The sequence below is a fragment of the Telopea speciosissima genome, chromosome 8 (genome assembly GCF_018873765.1).
Source record: "Telopea speciosissima isolate NSW1024214 ecotype Mountain lineage chromosome 8, Tspe_v1, whole genome shotgun sequence".
NCBI classification, from domain to species: domain Eukaryota; kingdom Viridiplantae; phylum Streptophyta; class Magnoliopsida; order Proteales; family Proteaceae; genus Telopea; species Telopea speciosissima.
In genome coordinates, this window is record NC_057923.1 from 47920050 (window position 1) to 47945119 (window position 25070).

The window sequence follows — 25070 nt, forward strand, 5'->3', positions numbered from 1 at the left end:
CTAGGTAAGCAACATCCGATCGAGAGTCAGACTGAGGATCGTAATTGGAGCGCCCCTCCCCCCTCCTCCAAAAGCCTTTCTGTAAATTTAAGTGTAATGCCTCATGGAGGGAAGACCAAAGTAAGTGTAGAATTGGGATAGTTATCAAAAACAATAAAGGGAAGCCCATCTTGGCTAAGTCAGAAGTAGCTCAAGCAGATAGTTGTTTTAGTGCAGAAGCCATGGCAGTTCGTAGTGTTAGTCAAATAGTAGTCCATGGGATCATCTCCATGTTGATCATGGCTAAAACCTATGGTTGAATTTATCTGGGTCAGCCCATGGTCACCCATGGTGACTCTAGGGCAACCAATTATAAACCAATTAGGGTTTTACACCTCCTGGGTTAACCCATGGCTGCTCTATTTTAATTTTAGGATTGACCATGGTCTCTCATGGAAACCCTAGTGTAACCCAATTAGGATTTGGTATAATAAACCATTATCCAATCCTTCTCTTTCTTGTCCCATAAAATAATGAGATCCCTAAGAGAGAGAAAATTAATCTCTTTTCCATCCCATAGAAAGAGGGATCCATCCCACACCCGAATGCACAGCGGAAAGAGATCGATTCAGGTTTCTTTCATATTCTATGAATAATCATATAATTAAAACAAGAGGAATTAACAGAAGCTTACTAATCTAATGAGCCTCAAGTGTTGCTCCTCCAATAGACAATGGTTCTTCCTCCAACGAACACATCAGGTAAACAGATCTAAACCTTCAATAGTGCAGCCAAGGTTCTCCAAGTCAAAACTAGATCTTCTTCTTCAAATCTTCAAGAGCAATCCTGGGTTTCCAAAACCCTAACTCTCAAAAGCTAGAGAGCAAGAAGAATGAGAGAGAGAAGAGATCAAGAGAGAGAGAGAGAGACAAAATCGTGGAAGAGGGGGGAGGGGGAGAATCGCCCAAGGCTGAAAACATGGTCCCCCCTCCACGTTTTTTAATATTTAAATAGACAGAGCTTTGGAAAAAATCTAAGTGAGAATCTATTTCTCTCTCTTCTCTTTGACTTGAACCTGTTTAAACCTGATGGACTTCTAATTGTTGAAGAAACAGAATCTAATAGGGAATAGCAAATTAATTATTTATTTTATATTTAATGGATAAATAATAAGTTGCACTATATGTAATAAATTAAATAACTAATTAATTAATTAGAAAATTTCAATTATACCCTCACATAATAATCAATTATTATGTACCAACCCACCATTAATCAACATCATCATTATGGAATCTAGGACATGTACACATGTACTGCCAAATCCCATTCCATAGAACATGTCCATACGAGAGTGTCTGTGTACGTTATCAGATCCCACAAAACATGATAAAATATTTTAAATGAAACTACATATAATCTATCATTTTATGTAAAATAGGTTTTGCAAAAACCATTTCTAAAACGATACTAGATCCAGATTTTGATTCGATCATCCATAGACAATCACTATCTTGATGTTCCCCAATCGGCAGTGGTAACCATGTTGAGTAACTCTCTCACTCATGAAATGTTTGCGCCTTCCCAGAACACCAGCTTCGACTCTCTTGAATCTTAGTCATTGATGATCCAAAGAATGCGGTCATATTTCGTAGTGACAAGGTCCTCTCAGGTATAGGGTCTCGGTGACCCGTGTCTATTAGGACTGCAACAGGGTCAGGTTGGGCTGGGCTTTATAGAACCCTAGCTGAACCCTAAGTCCCCTTAGCTGGGCCCAGGCCCAACCCGACCCTGACTCAGGGCCAGAAAAATCCAACCCTGACCCATCCTCAAGGTCGGGCCAGGCTGACCCTAATTGGCCTTAATCATGGGGAAGGGGAAAGAAATGCATGGACTAGAATGGGCCGGGGAGAACATTATCAATTTTACATAAAATAACACTATAATAAAAAATATTATATCACTTATTGTCTTTCTTTCTTTTTTGGTAGATAGAGGCTATTCATTCATGCGCGCCCAACGCCAAACAAAGGAAAGAGAAATACATAAAACAGATAGAGGGCATGATAAACACAAGGTATGGATATACAATATCCAAAACCAAGAAGCAGAAATTGACCTGGTCTCACATGCCATTGACGGGGTCATCCAAACTAGGGGTTGAGACATAACCACTTCCCTAGAAAATAGGCTATAGCCTATGCTAATTTTACACGCATGCACAAACATGCCAATAGAAAGGGCTCCATTTGTGCTGCACAGTCCAACGCCACACTGCCCACGCGTGCCGACACGCTGACTTATTATCTTCATATATAATATATTATATAAAAAAAATGTGGGTGACATTTAAAGTTTATAATGTATATATTATATCAATATATATTTTATAGTATAACTTAAATTAGGGTCGGGCCAAGCTTAGCCTGAGGCCTCAACCCTAACCCGACCCGACCCGACCCTGACTTAGGGCCAAAAAATTTCAGCCCTGACCCGCCCTCAGGGCCAAATATCTCAGCCTAGGCGGCCCTGTTCGGGCTCAGGGCGGGCCAAGGTGGGTACAGGTCGACAAGGCCAAACTTGCACCCCTAGTGTCTATTCCATCCTACATATGGCAGTAATACATCAGAGAATTAACAAAGTAGATTTTGCGCCAATGCACAACATAATGTGTACTCACATTCGTACCCTGACATCAACATATCTAGGCATACCCAATGCGACGACCATATGATAAGGGTGCCCAACCCAAACCCTAGTCGTAAGTCGTGACTACCGTTTTAAGTAAAACTTACGGACACAATACTCAAAAAACTTATTTCGCATGAGATAATATTAAACCAAAATATATAAAAGGTTCAATACAAAGTAAACTAGACCGAACCGAGTTTGATGGACACATAAATTTAACACATAGTGAGTGGCCTATTGAAGACCATAGCCTAGTGCATGGAATTCTTTATAATCGAGTCTAACTGCAAATGGTTGATTAAACCCATCCAGGACTCAACATACAATATCCCTCTCTCAGCCCTCATCTATTATTGCAGACATTGTGCATTAGCTTCCTATTTTGTTCTGTTTAAGCTAGAAAATAGAAGCAAAGAGAAGAGATAAAGAGAAGAACACAGAGACATTTTTAATGTGGTTCGGTTTCACTGGAAACCTACATCCACAGATCTTGTATTTTCCACACTCTTACCCTTCATCTATCCACTCTATATATAGGTGATTAGAGATAGGTTTGATGAGGTTACAAGGATTAATCTCATGAGATGGGTAAGTACAGTAGGTCTTATAGTTCGAATGAATCTGATCATGATCCTTGAGCTTGGAGGAGTTTGATTGCACTTCTACAACTGCAGCAGCCTTGTGTGATGGGATGACTTCTGTGATGCTCTTATCCTCTAATCAGTTGAGCTGTTCAGGATTAGATTTGGAGGATAAAGCCTTGTGCGTTGTGGTCTTCTTATCCTTTAAGTCATTGGGCTCTTCTGGATTAGTTGTGAAGGATAAAATATTATCCTTATCTCTAACACGCCCCCGCAAGTTCAAGGGTGGCAAAACCTTGAGCTCGGAACAGAGATGGCTAAACCTCTGTCGTGATAGTGCCTTGGTCAGAATATTTGCAATCTGATCCTTGGTGGAGATGAATCGAACATCGAGATCTCCCTTTGCAACCTTATCCCTGACAAAGTGGAAGTCAATTTCCACATGTTTGGTACGAGCATGGAATACCGGGTTTGCTGTCAAGTAGGTGGCACCTACATTATTGCACCAGAGGACTGGTGTATGGGCCATGTAAAGACCAATTTCACTCATCAACGATTGTAGCCAAGTGAGTTCTGCTACTGCATTTGCTACAGCCCGATATTCCGATTCAGTGCTTGATCGTGCAACTGTGGCCTGTTTACGTGAACTCCAAGAAATTAAGTTGGTGCCATGATAGATGGCATAGCCACCAGTCGATTTCCTGTCATCAGAGCATCCAGCCCAGTCAGCATCAGAGTAGGCATAGAGTTGCAGAGTCTGTTGAGGTTGAAGATACAATCCATGATCAATGGTAGATTTGAGATATCGCAATATCCTTTTAACAGCAGACCAGTGATCAATGGTAGGCCTGTGCATAAACTGACACACTTTGTTAACTGCAAAGGCTATGTCTGGTCGAGTCAGTGTTGCATACTGCAGACCTCTTACAACACTGCGATAAAGAGTGGGATCATCCATGGGTGTCTTGGCTGCCTTTGATAGGGAGTGGGTGGTGGCTATTGGTGTAGAAATTGGCTTTCATCCAGTCATGTTGGTGCGATCGAGAAGATCAAGTATGTACCGACGTTGAGAGAGTTGCAGCCCAGTAGTTTGCCTTTCCACAGTAATGCCCAAGAAGTAACGAAGATGCCCTAGGTCCTTGATGGCAAAGGTGTCGGCAAGTTTATTAAGGAAGCTGGCAATAAATGTGGTGTTATTGCTTCTGAGGACTATATCATCAACATAGACCAATAAGAACATAGAAATCCCAGTGGAGCTGTAGATAAACAGTGATGTATCAGTTTTTGAGCCCTTGAAGCCAAAATCTTAAAGAAACATACTAAGCCGATCAAACCAGGCCCGTGGAGCCTGTTTCAGTCCATAGATAGAGTTATGAAGTTTACAGACATGAGTGGGATACTGTAAATCGGTAAATTCTTGTGGATGGGCCATGTACACCTCTTCTTGTAGCACACCATGTAAAAAGGCATTTTGGACGTCAAGTTGCCAGATTACCCACCCTTTCGATACTGCCAAAGATAAAATAAGACGAATTGTAGTTGGCTTGACAACAGGACTAAAGGTTTTTGTATAGTCTAGACCCTCTTGTTGATGGAATCCCTTTGCTACCAAGCGAGCTTTAAATCGCTCTATAGTCCCATCAGCCAGTCGTTTGACCCTGTATACCCATTTACACCCTACTACATTCATCCAGGGTTGGTAGGGAACTAGAGTCCAAGTTCCATTACGGATGAGAGCATTAAATTTTTTATCCATTGCATTACGCCAATTGGGATCCTTGGAGGCAGTTGTATAGCATGTCGGTTCCATAGAGTGAGCAACGAATTCGGTTAAGAGGGAAATTGGTAGGGGATGGCTGGTTGTGAGCAGGACTTTATGTTATACCCGTACCCTGGATTATAATTAAATAGTATTTCTTCCTCGTGACGTGTAATTACCGTTGTCATGTATGCTGGTGAGCTGTTCTCGATGGTGGTTAAACCCAGCTACAAGATCATTAACCATAGCACGGGTTTGCCTGTGGAGGAAAGATTTCCTCAACTGGCAGTGGGAAAAATTCGTCGATGGCGACTTTGTCGACTATCCTCCAAGTACCAGCCCTGGAAGCGAAGAATTCTGGAGAGAGTACCCCGGAGGGTTGCCTCACTTGGACACTTCGTTCAGTGATGAACTTGGCATTGCTGTGGGGAAACTATTCGGGGTCATGGGGGACACACCATGACAGTTGAGAAGTAAGTTCTAGCCCATTGTCTTATTTATTTACCCTTTCCTTCGATGTCCTCAAAGTGTGGGTCAAGATTAAAATCACCTAGGCTATTTTAGTTAATTAGTGAAATATTTTATTGTGGGTCCCACTTACCTTAGGAAACATGTGAGGGACTTGTATTCCATTATCATATGGACCCCACCCTTTAATAGACTTCTTTTTCTATTAGGACCAATGGGTTGACCCATTTAATCTAATTTTGACTCAAGAATGGGTTTTGTTCTATTTTGCTATCCAACCAAATGGTCCCTAAGTCCCACTTATCTTAAATAGAACCAATGGGCACTCATTATTCTTAACTCCTCCCATCTACCCTAAAACGTGGAAGAGAGCAAGAAGGAGAAAAGGAGGAAGGAGAGTGCAAAGGCTTGATTGGAGGCTTGAACGTGGAGCTCCCCTATCCTTATTAGGTAAGCCATTAAAGTCTCTTCCCTTCTTCTATTTTTCGGTTTTGGGAGCTTGGGAGATGGAAAAATATTGACCTAGGGTTCTACTTGGATCCCAAGGATCGATTGGAACCTTTAGCCTACGCTATTATGGAGTTATTACACTCCATTGCTAGCCCTAAGACTCACAATCTCATTCTACTTGAAGAACCTAGGGTTTCTACCCTGTTATGCTTTAGATTAGGTTCTTCTTGGATTCTCCTCTTGAATCCTTTGGGTTGTATGGACCTAATGAGGTCTTAGAACCCTAATGGACCTAGGAGGAAGCTCCTTTGGTGTTCCCTTGCCTTCAAACTCCTTGAAAATAGAACCCTTGGTGAAAAACCCCTTGAATCTCGGATCTAGATGTATACGATTTTACGTATGGTTTTAAGACCTACGAGAAACCACCCTTGAAACCACCTCCCTGTGTAAACCCCTGGTTAGAGAGGTTTTACGTGCGGTTTTATGTTCTAAGAAAAATCACCCATTAAATCACACTTGGCCGAGACTCTTCAGAGCCCCTGGTTAGAGAGGTTTTACCTGCGGTTTCAGGAATTGGGCATAAGACCACCCATAAAATCACCCTGCCTATGAAACCTTATACTTAGGTGATTTAAGGGATACCTTTTGGGGATTCTTTCCTTCACTTGTTTAACCTTATTCTCACTCTTTCCTTAGGTTTAAAACTCCAATCTTGTGACGTGTTACTCAATCGCGGCGACAAACTTGTAACAATGGGACATAACTTATACTGTGAGTGGGTTTGGTCGTTGTTTGGGCTTGCTATTATTAATTATACATGTACCATGCTACTAGTATACTTTATTAAGCATGATTGCGCATCTTGCATACTTTATAATGCTTGATTGATATGATGATATTGTGATTGTTTTCCATCTTTTATTGGGTTACGGTGCCGAAACCCCTGGAATATATATGTAATACCTTTTATTGAATGTCATATTGAACTGTATGTGTCGTGCCGTGCTGGCACCGGGGTGCTAGATGAAATGGGACGTTGATGCACCCGGAATACCTCTTGGGACGATAGAACTTGCATGTAGTATATCTGCGACTAGAATTTTTGTACCCTTATGCTACGACTCTTACCAACAGGGGTTTAGGTGTTGGATAGCCAGAGCCCGGATTCTGTGGTGTGAGAGAGAGCCAGTCATGGTAGTAATGGTTATTGGGGTCTGTCACTGGGAGATTTTAGTGGCTTCAACTAGTGTAGGCCCCCTAGTGACAATTGAGGTTTCATTGTGGCGATAATCGAAGTGACCCACAGTGTCTCTTGATCTGTCACAATAGCATATACCTCTGACTTAGTTTGTGTGTTAGGTGAAAATTTTATTAACATATGCATACATCATGGACTATGTGAATTGTGTGTTAGTGCATCCCCATCCCCTCATTGGCTCAGTGGAGCTAACCCCCTCCTGTATAGATTTTTTTAGATTATGATGCAAGTGGCGGAGGAACACTGCGATCGATGTCCTCGAAATGATTTTGCCTACAGGGCATAATGATGGCTGGGACTTGGTCCCCTTTTATATTTTGACTTTTGGGCCTTGTGCTTTGTAATAACATTATCTGTTTACACCAGATATTTTGTGTAGTCACTATCTGGTCAACTCAGGATGAAAACTTTAAACTATAAGCATCACTCAATAATTTGGGCATGAAATAATTATTATGGTAAACGCTTCTGCTTGTATTTCTGAACTTTCAAAATGTAATATTTCTTCCTCCGCGCTTTGATATTACTGTGTTGTTAATATTAGTTTTGACTATGTATTGGGGCACTGCATCTGTGATCCTGGCAGTGGTTGGGATGACACGTGTCGTCCTAGTGATACCCTTTTCTATATTTTATTCCTTGTCGGGATGAGGGTGTGACAGCATGGTATCAGAGCATGATGTTCTGTACCGATCACAGTCTGGCGGAGACTCCCGAATTACTCTCCATAATTAGATCTTAATCTAAAATATGCAAGACAATAAGCTATATGCTTATGAACTTAGGAAGATGACTGATTGGTGTGAAAACTGAGAATAATAGCACATAATAGGGATAACTGTACACATTAGTATAAGTTAAGTCAATAATAAAATTCCGTTGTTTGGTACTCGGCCTTCTACTGAGGCGGTTATAAAGCTTGATCAACAAGGAAAAACATATATCCGATTAGTTAGAATGCAGCTGAGAATTACTTTGACCCTGTGAGCGGGTATATTGTTTAAAAAAAAAACAAAACAAAACAAAAGATGATCTCAAAATTACAGCAAAAAATTCTATCAAAAGTTCCTTACATAGTTAAATAAAAACTACTTAAGAGTTCTAAAAGAAAGAAAAGAAACTAAAATAGCAAAATAACAATAGGAAAGAGGGACTGAAATGCTAAGGCTTAGCCTTCCCTTACCCTCCAATGTGCAGCAAAACTAATAATAATTCTGCTATCCTATTGCCAATTAAGCAATGGGCATAATACTAAGCATTAGAATAGACTTCCACAAAACTAAGCATATTGGAGGTAATACTACTTACCAAGCAAAAACAGTAATACAGAGTCATTACAGCCCAATGATAAGTTAATTAAAGAAAGTAAACTTTTATTTCACCCTCACTTGCAAACCAAAACATAATGCATATCGAAGTCAATGGTGCAAGTAATAGGGTGTGTGAATAAGTTAAACCAATAAATATATATATATATATAAATAAATAAATAATTTTTGAAGAGTTTTCAAATCCGTTCATGCAACCCATTATACTCCACCATGGGTGAATCAAGTCTCAGCCCAAATATTGATGTGTTTCTTTCCAAATCTCTATGTAGAGTAATAAAAGAGGAATGCAGTAGCAGTCTTCTATTTTATCTTTGTGATTAACTAAATACACTACTAAAACTAAGTAGTGCAAGTGTGTGCTCGAGTGTGAACAAGTGTAAGCCAGTAAAAAGGAGAATTGAGGCTATGCAAGGGCAATGTACATGAGCTAACCACAAAAAAAAAAAATTAAAAAAAATAAAGAGTACAACTGTGATTAATTGAAATAAAGGCTTAAACCCCAACAATGAAACCAAGTAATGGACTGTAATGAGTAAAGAAAAGTTCAAATGTTATATATATATATATATATATATATATATACAGCAATGAGAAATGTTATGTCTCCTAAGTGTAGTTTGAAGAGAAAAGAGGGGGTTTGTTCCCTTAGAAATATCAAAGTAATGCACTTAAGAATATTGGATTAAAAGTAAACTGAAATGCAATTCGAAGAACTATCCTTCTCTCACTTTAACTAAGAGATTTTACTTTCAGGTATTCTTTTAGAAACCTATCTCAATAGCCCAAAGCATACGTAGATGGGTCTATACAGCAAGTATATGAGAGATAAATGGTGGATGTGTGCATAAGCTTGAGGATATAGAGACGATCAAATCAAATAAACTATAAGTTGGTGTTACACACAGTGATTATTGCACACATGGTTCAAATAATAAGTAGAAATTTCAGCCAAGGGTTGGAAGTTTTTCCAAAGCAGAGTATAGAATCTAGAATAGTTGATCAAGTGTATGACTGAAATATTAAGCAACTTAAATAACTAGTAGTCTGTGGAAAGATGACCTCATACATGCCCTGTTAATTGTGAAACTAGATTGTATATTGATTTGTGTACAATGAAGAGATTACAATGAGTATTTATATACAAAAGATCGCATAAAAAGATGAGAGAATGTACAAAAAAATTATAAGAGATAAAGTGGGGGAAAATGGTTATATACATGTCATATCGGAAATTTCCCAAGGACAGTAGAGAAAATTCGGTTAGAATGGAGAAGGATCCAAAATCCTTGTCTAAACTCATGGAAGTAGTGATTAAGAGCATAAAACGTAAGAAAACATAAAAGAACTATAGATCCTAAGCTTAGGATTCCATGTCACTGTCACTGTCAGTTTCTGTGTTTGAATGTAGAAATTTTTGGGTGGTTGATCAGGCGATTGTATGATCTGCTTATAAATTGCACTTCAACCGCCCAAGCCAATAGTAAAATTTTTTACTAGCTTTCCTTGGTCAATCCAATTCTAACTCATAGTACTCCTCCTTTATGTTTTTCCCATCACTAACGACTTGTCATGCATGCATATGTGTGTGGGAACTCAATGACTTAAACCCTTCTTTTTGTGTTTTGATAATTTAACTCCTTCTAATGAGGGTGACGAATGAGCAGGTACTTTAAATGGTTTGTACCCATTCTAGTGGGAATCGTTACCCTCCCCATGATGAGGCCACGGACTCCTCAGGTGCGGTTCTGTTAGAGATGCCTCTAGTTCAAAATGATGCGGAGGTTACCGCAATGTTGGAAAACATGTTGCAAGCTATGCTACAGGATCAGCGGGCCATGCAATAAGAGCAGCACTTATTCATGCAAACCATGAAAGCCCAGCTTCAAGCAATAGCAAGGGAAAGGCAACCAGTGCCCCCATCGCAGGTGCCACCACCTGTACCTCCCTCGAAACCTACTACCACTGGTATGCAGGGCAACCCACCCCCTGCACCTGCTGCACAATCCTCCCTCACTGCTCACGATGTCACCACTATGGTGAATGATATGATGAGAAGTTTCTTGCGACGCCAAGATGAATTTTTGAAGTACACGTTCTTGGATATGCTAAAAGACCTTCAGCAACGTCAAGAACTATTCATGAATGAGGTAACTACTATAGTGCAACATCAGCAGCAGCAGTTCATGGCTAGTCTGAATACACAGTTTCATACTGTGCAACGGGCATAGGCTGTACCAGGGACTCCTCCAGTGCCGGATACACACCATGTACCTGATAAGTCTGGGAAGGACGGACAAGAGGAGGAATACGTAACTCAGCCAAGATCCAGAAGAGACCTACAAGCCCATAGGAACCTGTGGGAACCAATAAGAATTTTAAAGGGACCTACCCTGGTTCGACTCCAGTGCAGCCTGGGAGACGGAGTGCAACTCCACATAATCGGTAGTCACGGTCCACCAATACCCCTCAGGCTTGTGATCCAAATATTACTTTCTATGGGTACAGCGAGTGGGGGCATATAATTAGGAGTTACCCATACCGTAAGGCCGAGTACATGCCGTATCTGAATGTCTTGTATCCCGAGGAGTCACAGTGGGGCAGTGGGTCCCAAGGCAATGTCTCACCATGATTTTAGAGTGGACGGAGTCATCACCGAGTGCAGTGACAGGTATCTTATTCCTAATGATTGGCATGCATTATTTCCTTCACATTGCTAACATGACTTTAAGATGAAGTTTGTTGTGTCAGAAATCCCTTAGTACGTAGCCTACTATCGGTGAGGGACTCACCAAAGGACTTATTACGTAATCTAATGATTAGAAGGAGGGTTGTTCTTTTCTTTTCTTTTATTTTCTCGTGGCCTCAGTGATTGGGTCGGGCTTCTTTGGGAGATATCTGTAGTGCTAAGATTGGCTCGGATACCCTTGGGCATGCCTATCCTTGGCCTTGTTCGCCCCTGAGTAACACTTAAGATTGTTAGATAGAGATTCTGGTATTGGCCCTGAGTGTACCTCAGGAAAACTGATTCTTAAATCTTGTCTGGCCTTGAGCATCCTTAGGTGAGTCGACCGAGTTTGAGTATCCGCCCCATGCGTCCCTTTGGCATTGCTATTCTTAGAACTCTTTATTGACCGTACTAGGAGTACTGAGAGTGGTCCTGAGTTCTCTTGAGTGAGCCTATGGCACCCGTGTCACTTAGGAGTGCCATTCCTAGGACTTGTCGATAATCCTCCTGAAAATGCTAGGAATAACTTGGTATATGGGCCTAGTCCATGGACCTTGTCCTGTAGGATCCCAAATGTGTGTCTAAATTCCGGAGAGGCGGTGAAAGACTGTAAGGCATGTAGTGGAGTGTTAATACGGTTGTTCACCTACAACCGAAGGATGGTTAGAAGAGGTAGCCTAAACTGAGGATAAATAATAAGAAAGGAAAATTAATAGGCTGGTTTCAAATGGGTTAGTTGAATGATCAATAGAGACCCTGATTGGAGGTCATTTTTGACACCTCACAGACTAGCGACAACTCTATTTGAACTTTACTCGATTCATCCAAACCTTGTTTAGACTCATAGAGAAAGTCCTATACCGTGATTTGACCTTCCAAAAAGGGCTTAGCAAATCGTACCCGAGGACTTTTGTTCTTGTGGATTGACCTAGATGACTGATATGTCCATAGGGATATGAATGTAATTATTGAATTTATGCCTATGTATTGGTGTAAAAATTTAAAATATATATATATATATATATCCCTTAGAACCTTACACTTGTGTGACTAGAGTGATTCTCTGATACTATAAGTATGGTCTTGCCTTGACCTTACTATGACTGGTTAGTTGAGCCTCGACCTTGGTCATGTTGATCACGGGTTAATAGTTAATGAACTTAACAGTGATCGGGTAAGTTAATTATTTAAAGACCTAATAAAATGAATTGACTTGGATCAAAACTATTAGAAGGTTGTTAGTTCTCGAAAGAGGACTGATATGGACTTTTTCCTGTGGGATAACTGTGTAGTAGGTTTAAAGGTTGTGAAGCTGAAACTGAAGGATGTAACAAGACCTTCTCCAATGACAGATATGAATGGGGTAATGGATCACCAAATGCGTTCCCTCCGTACTGGGAGTGAAAAATAGGAGATTTCATCAATATTCTAAATCATTCTAAAGTTGGGTTAAGTAATGAGATAACCAGGTGTGAAAGCCTTTAGAATGTGAACCCTATGTTAGGAAATGGACAGGTTAAGTCCTGTAACCCAACAATAACCAGAGTAGTGAAGGCCAGAGTGGTATCACCTGATCTGGAAGACCTAGGGAACTTTTGTTCCTTGTAGCTTAGTTTAGTGTGTAAAGCCTTATGTTACCTCTAGAGTGTTGTAACCACTGACCCTTAACCCAATGAAACATAGAGTTATTGTGAACCACACCTCTGTGGTAATGTGACCCTATAAGAAAAAAGGGAATTGTAGAACTTGACCTGCTGTGCTATGTAGGTACTACCTCATCTTGACCCGATCTTTGACTTAGTTTAAGATGTGGGTGACTTGGGATGTTGTTATTCAACAGCCCTTATCCCTTGAGACCCTAGCTGCCTCAAATTTTGGGGAAGAAATTTCTTGTAAGGTGAGGGGAATGTTATACCCGCACCCGAGATTATAATTAATTATTATTTCTTCCTCGTGACATGTAATTACCGCTGTCATGTATGCTGGTGAGCTGTTCTCGATGGTGGTCAAACCCAGCTACAAGATCATTGACCATAGTACATGTTTGCTTGTGGAGGAAAGATTTCTACAACCGACAGTGGGGGAAATTCATCGATGACGACTTTGTCGACTATCCTCCAAGTACCAGCCTGGGAAACGAAGAATTCTGGAGAGAGTACCCCTGAGCGTCGCTTCACTTGGACACTTCGTTCAGTGATGAACTTGGCATTGCTGTGGAAAAACTATTTGGGGTCATGGGGGACACACTATGACAGCTGAGAAGTAAGTTCTAGCCCCTTGTCTTATTTATTTATCCTTTCCTTCGATGTCCTCGAAGTGTGGGTCAAGATTAAAACCACCTAGGCTATTTTAGCTATTTAGTGGAATATTTTATTATGGGTCCCACTTACATTGGGAAATGTGTGAGGGACTTGTATTCCATTATCATGTGGATCCCACCCTTTAATAGACTTCTTTTCCTATTAGGACCAAAGGGTTGACCCATTTAATCTAATTTTAACCCAAAAATGGGTTTTGTTCTATTTTGTTGTCCAACCAAATGGACCCTAAGTCTCACTTACCTTAAATAGAACCAATGGGCATTCATTATTTTTAACTCCTCCCATCTACCCTAAAATGTGGAAGAAAGCAAGAAGGAAGGACAAAAGGAGGAAGGAGAGTGGAATGGCTTGGTTGGAGGCTTGAGACTCCACCTCTTGGGGCCCTAAACGTGGAGCTCCCCTATCCTTGTTAGGTAAGCCATTAAACTCTCTTCCCTTCTTCTATTTTTGGGTTTTGGGAACTTGGGAGATGGGAAAACATTGACCTAGGGTTCTACTTGGAACCCAATGATCGATTGGAACCTTTAGCATATGCTATTGTGGAGTTATTACACTCTATTGCTAGCCCTAAGACTCACAATCTCATTCTACTTGAAGAACCTAGGGTTTCCACCCTATATATTATGCTTTAGATTAGGTTCTTCTTGGATTCTCCTCTTGAATCCTTTGGGTTGTATGGACCTAATGAGGTCTTAGAACCCTAATGGACCTAGGAGGAAGCTCCTTTGGTGTTCCCTTGCCTTCAAACTCCTTGGAAATGAAATCCTTGGTGAAAAACTCCTTGAATCTCAGATCTGGAGGTATACAGTTTTACGTGTGATTTTAAGACCTACGAGAAACCACCCTTAAAACCACCTCCCTGTGTAAGCCCCTGGTTAGAAAAATTTTACGTGCGATTTTATGTTCTGAGAAAAACCACCCATAAAATCGAACTTGGCCGAGACTCTTCAGAGCCCCTGGTTAGAGAGGTTTTATCTGCGGTTTCAGGAATTGGGCATAAGACCACCTATAAAACCACCCTGCCTCTGAAACCTTATACTTAGGTGATTTAAGGGATACCTTTTGGGGACCCTCTCCTTTACTTGTTTAACCTTATTCTCACTCTTTTCTTAAGTTTAAAACTCCCATCTTGTGACGTGTTACTCAATCGCGGCGACAAACTTGTAACAACGGGGCTTAACTTATATTGTGAGTGGGTTTGGTCGTTGTTTGAGCTTGTTATTATTAATTTTGCATGTACCATGCTACTAGTATACTTTATTAAGCATGATTGCGCATCTTGCATACTTTATAATACTTGATTGATATGATGATATTGTGATTGCTTTCCATCTTTTATTGGGTTACGGTGCCGAAACCCCGGGAATATATATGTAATACCTTTTATTGAATGTCATATTGAACTGTATGCGCCGTACCATGCTGGTACCCGGGTGCTAGATGGAATGGGACGTTGATGCATCCAGAATACCTCTTGGGACGATAGGACTTGCATGTAGTATATCTGCGGATAGGATTTTTGTACCCTTATCCTACAACCGTTACCAACAGGGGTTTAGGTGTTGGATAATCAGAGCCCGGATTCTGTGGTGTGAGAGAGAGCCAGTCATGGTAGTAATGGTTATCGGGGTCTGCCACTGGGTGGTTTTGGTGGCTTCGACCGGCGTAGGTCCCCTAGTGACAATTGAGGTTTCATTGTGGTAATAATCGAAGTGACCCACAGTGTCTCCCGAGTTGTCACAGTAACATATACCTCTGACTTAGTTTATGTGTTAGGTGGAAAATTTATTAAGATATGCATGCATCATGGACTATGTGAATTGTGTGTTTGTGCATCCCCATCCCCTCACTGACTCAGTGGAGCTAACCCCCTCGTGTACATATTTTTTTAGATTATGATGCAGGTGGCGGAGGAGCACTGCGATCGATGTCCTAGAAATGATTTTGCCTACTGGGCATAATGATGGTTGGGACTTGGTCCCCTTTTATATTTTGACTTTTGGGCCTTGTGCCTTGTAATAACATTATCTGTTTATACCATATATTTTGTGTAGTCACTATATGGTCAACTCAGGATGAAAACTTTAAACTATAAGTATCACTCAGTAATTTGGGCATGAAATAATTATTATGGTAAACGCTTCCGCTTGTATTTCTGAACTTTCAAAATGTAATATTTCTTTCTCCGCGTTTTGATATTACTGTGTTGTTAATATTAGTTCTAACTGTGTATTGGGACACTGCATCTGTGAGCCTGGAAGTGGTTAGGATGACACAAGTAGTCCTAGTCATACCATTTTTCTATATTTTATCTTTTGTCGGGATGGGGGTATGACATTTTAGGCCGCCTGTTGGTCTGTCGGAGAAGCATTTGTAACAGCAGGAATGTATTGAGGTGGGCAAGTGGAGACACTAGCTAGTGACCAGGTCATACAGATCATATCCTCTAAGAAGAGGGACGAATTGTGACTTCCATAACAGATAGTTTGAATCTGTTAATTTGATAGCAATCACATGACTAAGAGATGGAAAAGGAGAGGATGATGAGGAGGCCGATCCAAGAGTGGGAAGGTTACTAGCAGATCCCAAAGAACCCTGGTCGAATGATACCATGTTTAAGCTAGAAAATAGAAGCAAAGAGAAGAGATAAAGAGAAGAACACAAAGACGTTTTTAATGTGGTTCGGTTTCGCTGGAAACCTACGTCCACAGATCTTGTATTTTCCACACTCTTAGCCTTCATCTATCCTCTCTATATATAGGTGATTAGAGATAGGTTTTATGAGGTTACAAGGATTAATCTCATGAGATGGGTAAGTACAGTAGGTCTTATAGTTCGAATGAATCTGGTCATGATCCTTGAGCTTGGAGGAGTTTGATTGCACTTCTACAACTACAGTAGCCTTGTGTGATAGGATGACTTCTGTGATGCTCTTATCCTCTAATCGGTTGAGCTGTTCAGGATTAGATTTGGAGGATAAAGCCTTGTGCGTTGTGATCTTCTTATCCTTTAAGCCGTTGGGCTCTTTTGGATTAGTTGTGAAGGATAAAATATTACCCTTATAATATTATCCTTATCTCTAACATGTTCAATGTTCTTTTTCTTTTATTCCTAGAGAATCCAACCATGTAGCAAATTCTTTACATGAAAGTCATATCGGTTTCATACACTACGGATTGACCGTAGCCACTCTGTGGTTATGGGATCTTTGTAACCCATCATCCATACACGTTTTAGTTATTTTTTTTCTGGTCAAATCATGCACGTTTTATTGAATAGTGCCATACTCCCCCCCCCCCCCCTCTCTCCCCTCTCCCCTCTCCCCTCTCCCATCCAAAAAAAAAACAGAAGACCATTGATAGGGTAATTGGGTACAGAAATTTGAGTAAATATCCGTCTTGGGATTAGAAGAAGTTGATCCACTTAATCTTGCTTTTTTTTGGTGCAATCCACCTAATCTTGCTCGATAACCTCCAATCCACCTTGGTGATACGCGGTTCTCAATTCGGTCTCCAATGTCAATATATAAGAATATTCTATGGAACTTTAGCATTTTTTTTTTTTAAAGAAAAAATCTATATGATGAAAGGTCTCATTCTTTTTTTCTGTTTTTTTTAATAAAACTGAAAGGTTTCATACACATGGTATATAATAATGCTCAATACTTCATCAATGGATATTAATATTCAATTCTCGTGCACCTAATTTGAATATGTTAACTATGTTCATACATGTATGTGGTTTTATATTATATTAAAGTGGAGAGGTTCTATGAGCCGTTGGGATAAGGTATGCTAACACGGATTCAGCTCTTCTCTTAGGAGCGCATCGTTCAATGAGTGTCCAATGAGGCATCTAACGGTTGGATTGTACTGCACACATCTCGGCATGTATTCAGTCAACCATCGATATATGAGAGGAGCCCAATCCATGCTAGCACTTATATGTATTTCTTTCTTCTCCTCACATAAAATGATCTCGTTACTTATTAATATACTACACCAATCGGGATCCTCTACTTCTGCCTACCCGGTATTGTTGTGTGCACCACAGACACAGTAGGACTGCAAAAATACCATCTTACCCCTGCTGGAGCATCTTGCTCAAGCAGGGTTAAGGCGGTATTTTCCTCCTTACTATGTGTGGGGCACACGGCAGTACTGGGCAGGCATAACTAGATGATCCGGATCCTATGCGATACTGTTTTATTGCGACTCATTGGTGCTCTTCACAGAACCCTTTCTCCATATTAAATTACTAATATAACTTGCCGAAGCAAACAGGCTCTTGAGCCTCTCAAAGCTTTGACCTGTGAGAAAACTCCCTTTCTGCTACGGCTTCTTCGAAAAGATTCCGTATAAAAGAATAAAAAAAGAAAAGTTAGTGGGACCATCAATACGCAACTGCTACGTGCTGCCACGTCATTCGCTCACCACATCTCGTTCCGGTTACCGCGATCCATGTTGTCCAACAGTCTCAAAGGCATAAACAAACGAGTCAACGCATTTTTCATGTGGCACCGCCACGTGCCTAATGAAAGGGTGGTTTTGTAATTTAAGCATCAAGCAACTAATCCACTACTTAGTCAGCCATTCAATCTTGACCGTCTAATCGATCATCTAAAATCATTGAAATGGCGTCATATCCATTAGATTCTAATTATACAGTCAATATTGATCGCCCAATAACTTATTGAAAAACAGCATGAAAGAGAACCGAGAGAAGAGACAACGACCCCCAACACTCCATGCTCCCAACCACCAATAATTGGCAAGAAAATCCAATACAGAACAAAACCCAATCAGAGAGAGAGAGAGAGATTTGGAGCGCGAGGGGGATTCAAAATAAACGGTGATGATCTAATCCGGCAGTGGGGAGAAGAAATACCTTGCATAATCAAAATAAACGGCTCTGATTTGCTACAGCGGTGATTTAATATAGAAATCCTCTGAGTCTTCGGCTTCATCTTCTTCTCTTTCCGTTATTCTCAACTATGTCTCCTTCGATGATGGGGGAGCGGAAGTCCCTTATTCGACGGGGGAACTCCGTCGCAGAGTTCGATCTTTCGTCCAAGAATCAGAACTCAACCTTTCCATTCCTTAATGGTGGAAAAAAGGTCTCTCATGTTGCCGACGACCTCGAGCTTCTCTCTTTGCGATCACAGACAAAATACACTTCTTTGAGGGACTTGCGAATCCAATCTCCTACTGAGAATACTTCAGGTGCTCACTCCGGCTATGAGATCTGCATAAAAAACCCTCTTGTTAAGCAGGCTGCTTGGGCTTATTTACGGCCAAAGTCTGTATCGCCGAATTCTTCTGGTCGACCTTTCATTCTTCAGATATGGGTAAGATTTTCCTGTGAATATTTGAAGGCACCTGTCAATCTCTGTTCTGAGTTCATAAATCGACATATTGTATCGAAGATCACATGTGCCTTCCATCAATTTTTTGGATTGATTTGGGCTGGAAAGAACAAGGGGCGATAAAGGAATTGCAAGCTTCACATAATAGATTCCACTTCAATGTGACAGAGAGAGGGGAAAGAGAGATGAGAAAGAGAGAGTATAGGATTGCAAAACCTTGCAAAAATAATAAACAGAGAAAGAATTTTCAGTCAGTCAAGTCACAAACAGTTGGTGATTTTTGTTTCAAATACATCTTGTTTTTTATTTTTTTCTTTCTTTCTTTTGGCTTCATTCGTGTTGCCGGGAATGGGAACGCCGTAGTCTGATCCGAGCTGCACGTAGTGTTTCGTCCATATCGGCTTCTTCAGTAGAAGGAGGACCGGTTGTGTCATCTGATGTCGATATGGCTGTATTCACCACAGTAGCTTCTGATGGTATGATAGAAGGCTGTTGCTCTTGCACAACATCGGAATTTGGCGTTTGAAACTCTGCTCGTTTGATTCTTTTTATCGACATTTGCGAGTGTAGGGGTGTCGAGGACCACTTCTTACTTGATTGTTGAGTCTGCTTTTCAGGTGGCTGCCTTTCTGTTTCTTTTACAGGAGGTAATGAATTGAGAGGCTGTGGGTCGACCTTCTACACCAAAATTCAGAAGAAATTTGGTGGCATGAGCAGACATAATTGAACATAGGTCTAAATTTTGGATATTTTGGCTGTGTTTGATATGCATTCTAGGTCGATTTCACATTCTCGGATGATAAAAATAGTTGTTTTTATAGTCTGAGAATGCAAAATCACCTTAGAATACATTCCAAGAATGCATACCAAACACAGCCTTTGTTCGATGAACTAATGCTTATCAATCATGTACATAAGACAGTTTAACAGAGATTGAATGCATAGGTAATGTGTGGATGAGTATACAAAGTTTGATCCCCTCTTTATGATTTTGAACAATGTCTTTTGCATGTAATCTTTAGAGTTCACTTTTAAATAAAACCAGAAATGGTTCTTGGGAATAGAATGAAGCTGCTAGAAATATGAATTACCTGTGAGCTAGGGCTTTTCGCCTTTGAAGATTGAGTAGCCAAAAACTGGAGGAATTGAAAGAATGTGGTCTGCCCATAACTGGCGCAGTTCTGCCAATGAGAAATAACCAAATCCCAGGCTTTAAATCTCAGTTCCTGCAACTTCCGATCGATATCTGTCTCATGCTTTGCAATATAAGGCCGCACGAATGCTTCATAGACATAGCTTGTTCCCTAAATTCACAGCTTTAAGTTTCTAGAATTAGGAAGAAACCAGGCAATACAACAAGGGGATCTATATATTTTGTATAGGTATGTCACCTTGGTTTTTGGGTACCATAAGTAGATGTAGAATGCCAATTTTAGTTCACCATACAAGGGTAACCTTCACAAAGATTAGTGGAAAGCCCATTATAAGAACTTGATCTTTCTTAACATCTACAAATTCATAAAGAGATCTGCATACCATGAGACAAAAACATCCACAATCCTCTCTAATACTATCAGCACTGCAACAATGATCCTGCAAAATCAACTTTCATGGTTCGTTCAACAATCATTGGAAACAAGGCCTATATATTCATGCTGCTATTCATTCAGAAAATGAAGCCTAAACCACAAAATGCATAATCTTTTTTCCTTCCCTTTTAAGAGGTTAGCATTGGTAACTGATTGTGTTCATCAGGCTACTTTGAATCGGAAGCAGCATTGCATACAGGAGAAAAGAAAGAAAACAGTATCATGTTTTGACTCCAGTTCAGAGTCTTACCACCAACAGAGTAAGATTACATAATTGGGTTTCTACCAGTTCATCCAACTGGCAATTGTGAACTGAAGTTATCATTTTTTTCTTGTATTTGAGTGGTTTGATGTTCTCTCCGTTTGACGGGGACCTATGAGCTTCCAATGAAATTGATCTCTTCCTCTGTTTTCATTTAGTAAATCACATGCTGACTAATGATAGGAGTGGTTTCTACAAATCGAAATCTTAATCCTGTCTACATTTTAATAGATCAATGTTTCCTGTAGGTGCTAAGCTTATTCTGATTTCAGATTCTCTCAAGATTAACATAGTGTTCTATTATAACCTGAACTTGAAATATAGAGTATAAATGCTGAACTTGAAATGTTGAGAGATATATAATTCATAAGATGTCACAGTTTTGTCACTCAGTTTATAGAAGCAATAATACTTTCTTTTGATAATAATAACCTGAAAATTTAACCTCTAACCTCTAATATTAAATCTAAGAATCCAAGATAGCTAAAACGTAAGCTAGCTCATAAGTGAAGGTAACTCGTGAAATGCAAATCAACTCATGAGTTAGCTCACTGATTCATTCTATTGAGTCAACTCAACTCGGTATGGGTTGAACAAGTCCACACTCCGTTATTAATAATAGGGTCAAACTTGAAAGAAAGAAAATAAAAAAAAATTCGAATGCGGGTATCATTCAAACAACAAATTTCTGATATAGTGGAGAAATGAAGTGAATTACTTAAAGAGAAACTACTAAAAAATGGGAAACGAAACAATTAAACAAATCTATAAAATAGCTGAAATAGTTGACATTTTATTCCCACTATTTTCAGAAAAAAAAAATGTATTTTTGTTACCAATATTGACACCAAAACCGGAGTTGTTCAATCTCGATTCTGTTCTGTTCCACCGTTTTGTAGCACTCGAAGGCAGGGTATGCATATCCGAAAAGCAACCTTTAATCCAAAAATGATAAATTTCTCATTTGTTGATAGGAATTTAAGGAAATAAAATGAAAAGAAGATTAGAACTTCATAGAAGAATTAATACATACACAAGACCTCTATTCATGAAAGCTCCTAGCATTTCAGCCTCTTCGCCTCAGCCTCCACAAACCGCTCTGCGAAACAGAGACAATTTATCAAAATTACATCTTTCGTATCTTTCGTTCTTCTCTCCTCCATTGTTTAAGAGAAGCTACAATGAGGAAAATTTAAAGTTTTCCACATACATTTCTCCGTAAACACAAAATCTCGGGGCAAAAAGAAGAGAAAGAAACTAATAATCAAGAACAAACAAATGCAACGCAATCATACCTTGAACACGAATGAATTGAAAGATGTCGATCTACTTTCGAAGAATTCTACAATTGGAAACACAGAAACAGACCGTTCGTTCGACGTTTCCAATCCCCTGCAACCGCGATGAAACGAATTAGATCATTTAAAACAGTGGAAATTAAAAAATCCAAGAACAATTCAAATTTTCAGTTTGTAAAGAATATTTTCTTTAAACCTCCAATGATGGATCTCTATTTCTTCAATTTAGGAGAAAGAGAGAGAGATCAAAGGAGGAATATGGAATTTGCAGAACCGAGATCGAAGAAGAAAGAGGTTTGTGACAAATACTATATAGAGGAGGGAGAATAACGTTGGAAGAGAGAGAGAAGGAAGGGTTTCTTGCCACGAATGAATTTTACCCGTATTTTTTAAATAGAAAAATGGAGTTCTCCTTCTCCTGGGATTTTTCGTTAGCCCTTTGGCGCCTTTGGCAGTTAGGTTCGGTAAGGCTATTTTTGTCATTTCACTTGTTTTCCAATTATGTTCTAGAATCTTTGATTGGATAAAGCCCGTTTGTTCCGACTTTTTGACTTCAGGTTCCGTAAAGCTCGACGATGGACGGATGGACCCAGAAATTCTATCTCGCCAAATCCACACCGTCTGATAGTGAAATCCCAAAGACGACGGACATCGACCTACGATAAATCAAGACGGCGCGCTTAATGCGCGGTGAGTAAATAGGGATGCGGTAGACTAAGTATCTTATATAAGGAAAAAGAACGTTAATCGGTGCCGTAGGGTGGTGTGTATTTACATCCAGATATAGTCACGTGTGAAATGATCAGTGCACATCTGGTCCTTTTCGCCTTTCAGGGGGTGCATCGATCATTTCACAGCTACACCTAAACACAGGTACATGCCGCACTGCTGCACTGGTTAGTGCTCTTTCTCCCCAACCACCCCCCCTCCCCCCCCAAAAAAAAAAAAGAAAAGAAGGATTACGATAGAGGTAGACTATATAACCATGAAGAAAAAGTATCTTATTTTACTATTTCTGGAAAAATTACAACTTACACCTTTTATCCTTTCCAATAGTATACATGGGTTTCACTTCACAAGGAATCTTATACATTGTATAAGTCTCACAATTATTCTTTACACATCCAAAGAGAATCTACATTTATTCTGAGCTCTATAATCTCTGATTTGCTTTGTGTTTCTATATATTTTCTTTCATTCTCTTCTTCGTCTCCTTATATATATAGGAGAGGGAAGAAGTCGTGCATCGAGTGCATTGCGTGCACCGAAATGTGTGTCTTGTTAACAAGGATGGTAGGTTTACCAAAAAAAAAAAAAAAAAAAAAGATGGTAGCACTACTGTCATGTTCCTTTTCTCTCAATACCTCCCATTTCTCTGTCACCTAATAATGTTGGCAATATTTATTCACATTCTCTCACTTGAAGATTAATTTTTAAATTTTCTTCACTACTTCGATGTAACAAATTATTACCTATCATTAGGTCATAACAAGCCCAAGAGAAGTTTTTTATCATTAAAACTTTCCTTCACAATAGGGGCTTCCTTAGCATACCTACTACATTGTGGTTAATGTAAATCTTCAGTAGTTAGATTACTCCATCTTTCACTAAGTTGTGAACAAAATGATATTTATCATCAATAGACCTAATTTGACCATAAAACGTAGGATTTATAGTCAAATGTAACGTACTCTCACTATCCCAATGAATAAATCACATTTTTCTTGATTCTCAACTCCTCAAGCAACTTCTTTAACTAGATACCTTATTTGCATACATGTGTATCTACAATGTGATAGTTATTCAATGTAACAAACCAATGGATCTGGATCCTTTACAATGAGGAGATTGCCCAATGAGGTATCCAACAATTGGGTTTTCTGACACACATCCCGGCATGTGTCCAGTCTGCTCAACTGTTGGATGCTCATTGGGCGATCCCCTCATTGGAAAGGGTCCCGATCCCAAACCAATACATAAGAATTAAAATACCTTTACCAATATAAAGTGATTGAAGGATAATATATAAAAAAAATTTAACCGAATATTCCTCAAGGCACGGTAAAGGAGGAATTCCTTCAGTGAAAGCATTAATGGGGGGGGGGGGGGGTAGGATGGGTGTGATAATGGTTTAAGGGATATTTCAGACCTTTAACTAGTTTTAATACTGGCTATAACTTTGTGGTTGAATCCTTCTCCATGGGAGAAAGAAGACTTTCTCCTAAATTTTGAATTTAACCTTTGGTTAATGATTATGTGGTCGTATGGTCGTGGTGGAAGATAACATTCTCCATGATGTTGATGCTACATAGAAATATATATACATATATTAAAATAAGCGAAGGCTAAGTTGGGTCAACTCTTAAACAGTTTTTATTAACTAACTATATAATATAAGATATTTGGAGGTGTTTCACGGGATGAAGTTTACCTAATCAATCCACCATAATGGTGAAGATTTATGGAGAAGATATTATTTAAGGGGCATGGTTCCCTATGAGCTCAGTGTGGGGAAGATTCTGAAACAAACATCAATGGCGGTGTGGATAACCGAATCACTCATATGGTGCATAGTTGGAAAATCGGGTTTTGATTGGACCAAGACGCAGGAGTCAAGTCAAAATTTTGAAAAACCTAGTCAAGAGTCACGTAGACTAGGTCAAGGTAAAAATTGACGAGACTCAATCATATTTCTTCTGAGTCAAATAAGAATCAGTATTTTTACCTGAGTCATGACAAACTTATAGAGTTTAGTCGTTTTTTACAAAACCACAAATCCGATTCAATCCATATTCTAAAACAGTAAGAAACCCTCAACTCCTCGTCCCCCTTCTCTTGTTCAATGGTATAAACTCAAAAATGCATTGAGATGTGATTCCTTGGTTTTTTTTTCCCCTTGTTTTTCCATATTTTTCTGTCTTTTTTTTTATTATTAATTTATAAATATTTATTATATTAAAAAATAAGAAAAAAACATGACTCACCTTGACCGG

The 25070-nt window shown here is 39.6% G+C and overlaps 1 protein-coding gene across 1 annotated transcript; it reads right to left on the reverse strand.

Moving 5' to 3' along the window:
* Positions 1-19258: 19258 nt before the first annotated feature.
* LOC122672379 (putative HVA22-like protein g) lies at positions 19259-21916 on the reverse strand. The gene is made up of 6 exons (XM_043869864.1): positions 21813-21916; positions 21616-21714; positions 20465-20521; positions 20320-20383; positions 20020-20232; positions 19259-19606 (listed from the first exon to the last, which is right to left on the reverse strand). Exons 1-6 carry the CDS (start codon positions 21842-21844, stop codon positions 19259-19261), a joined length of 813 nt encoding a protein of 270 aa, XP_043725799.1. The 5' UTR covers positions 21845-21916.
* Positions 21917-25070: the final 3154 nt, after the last annotated feature.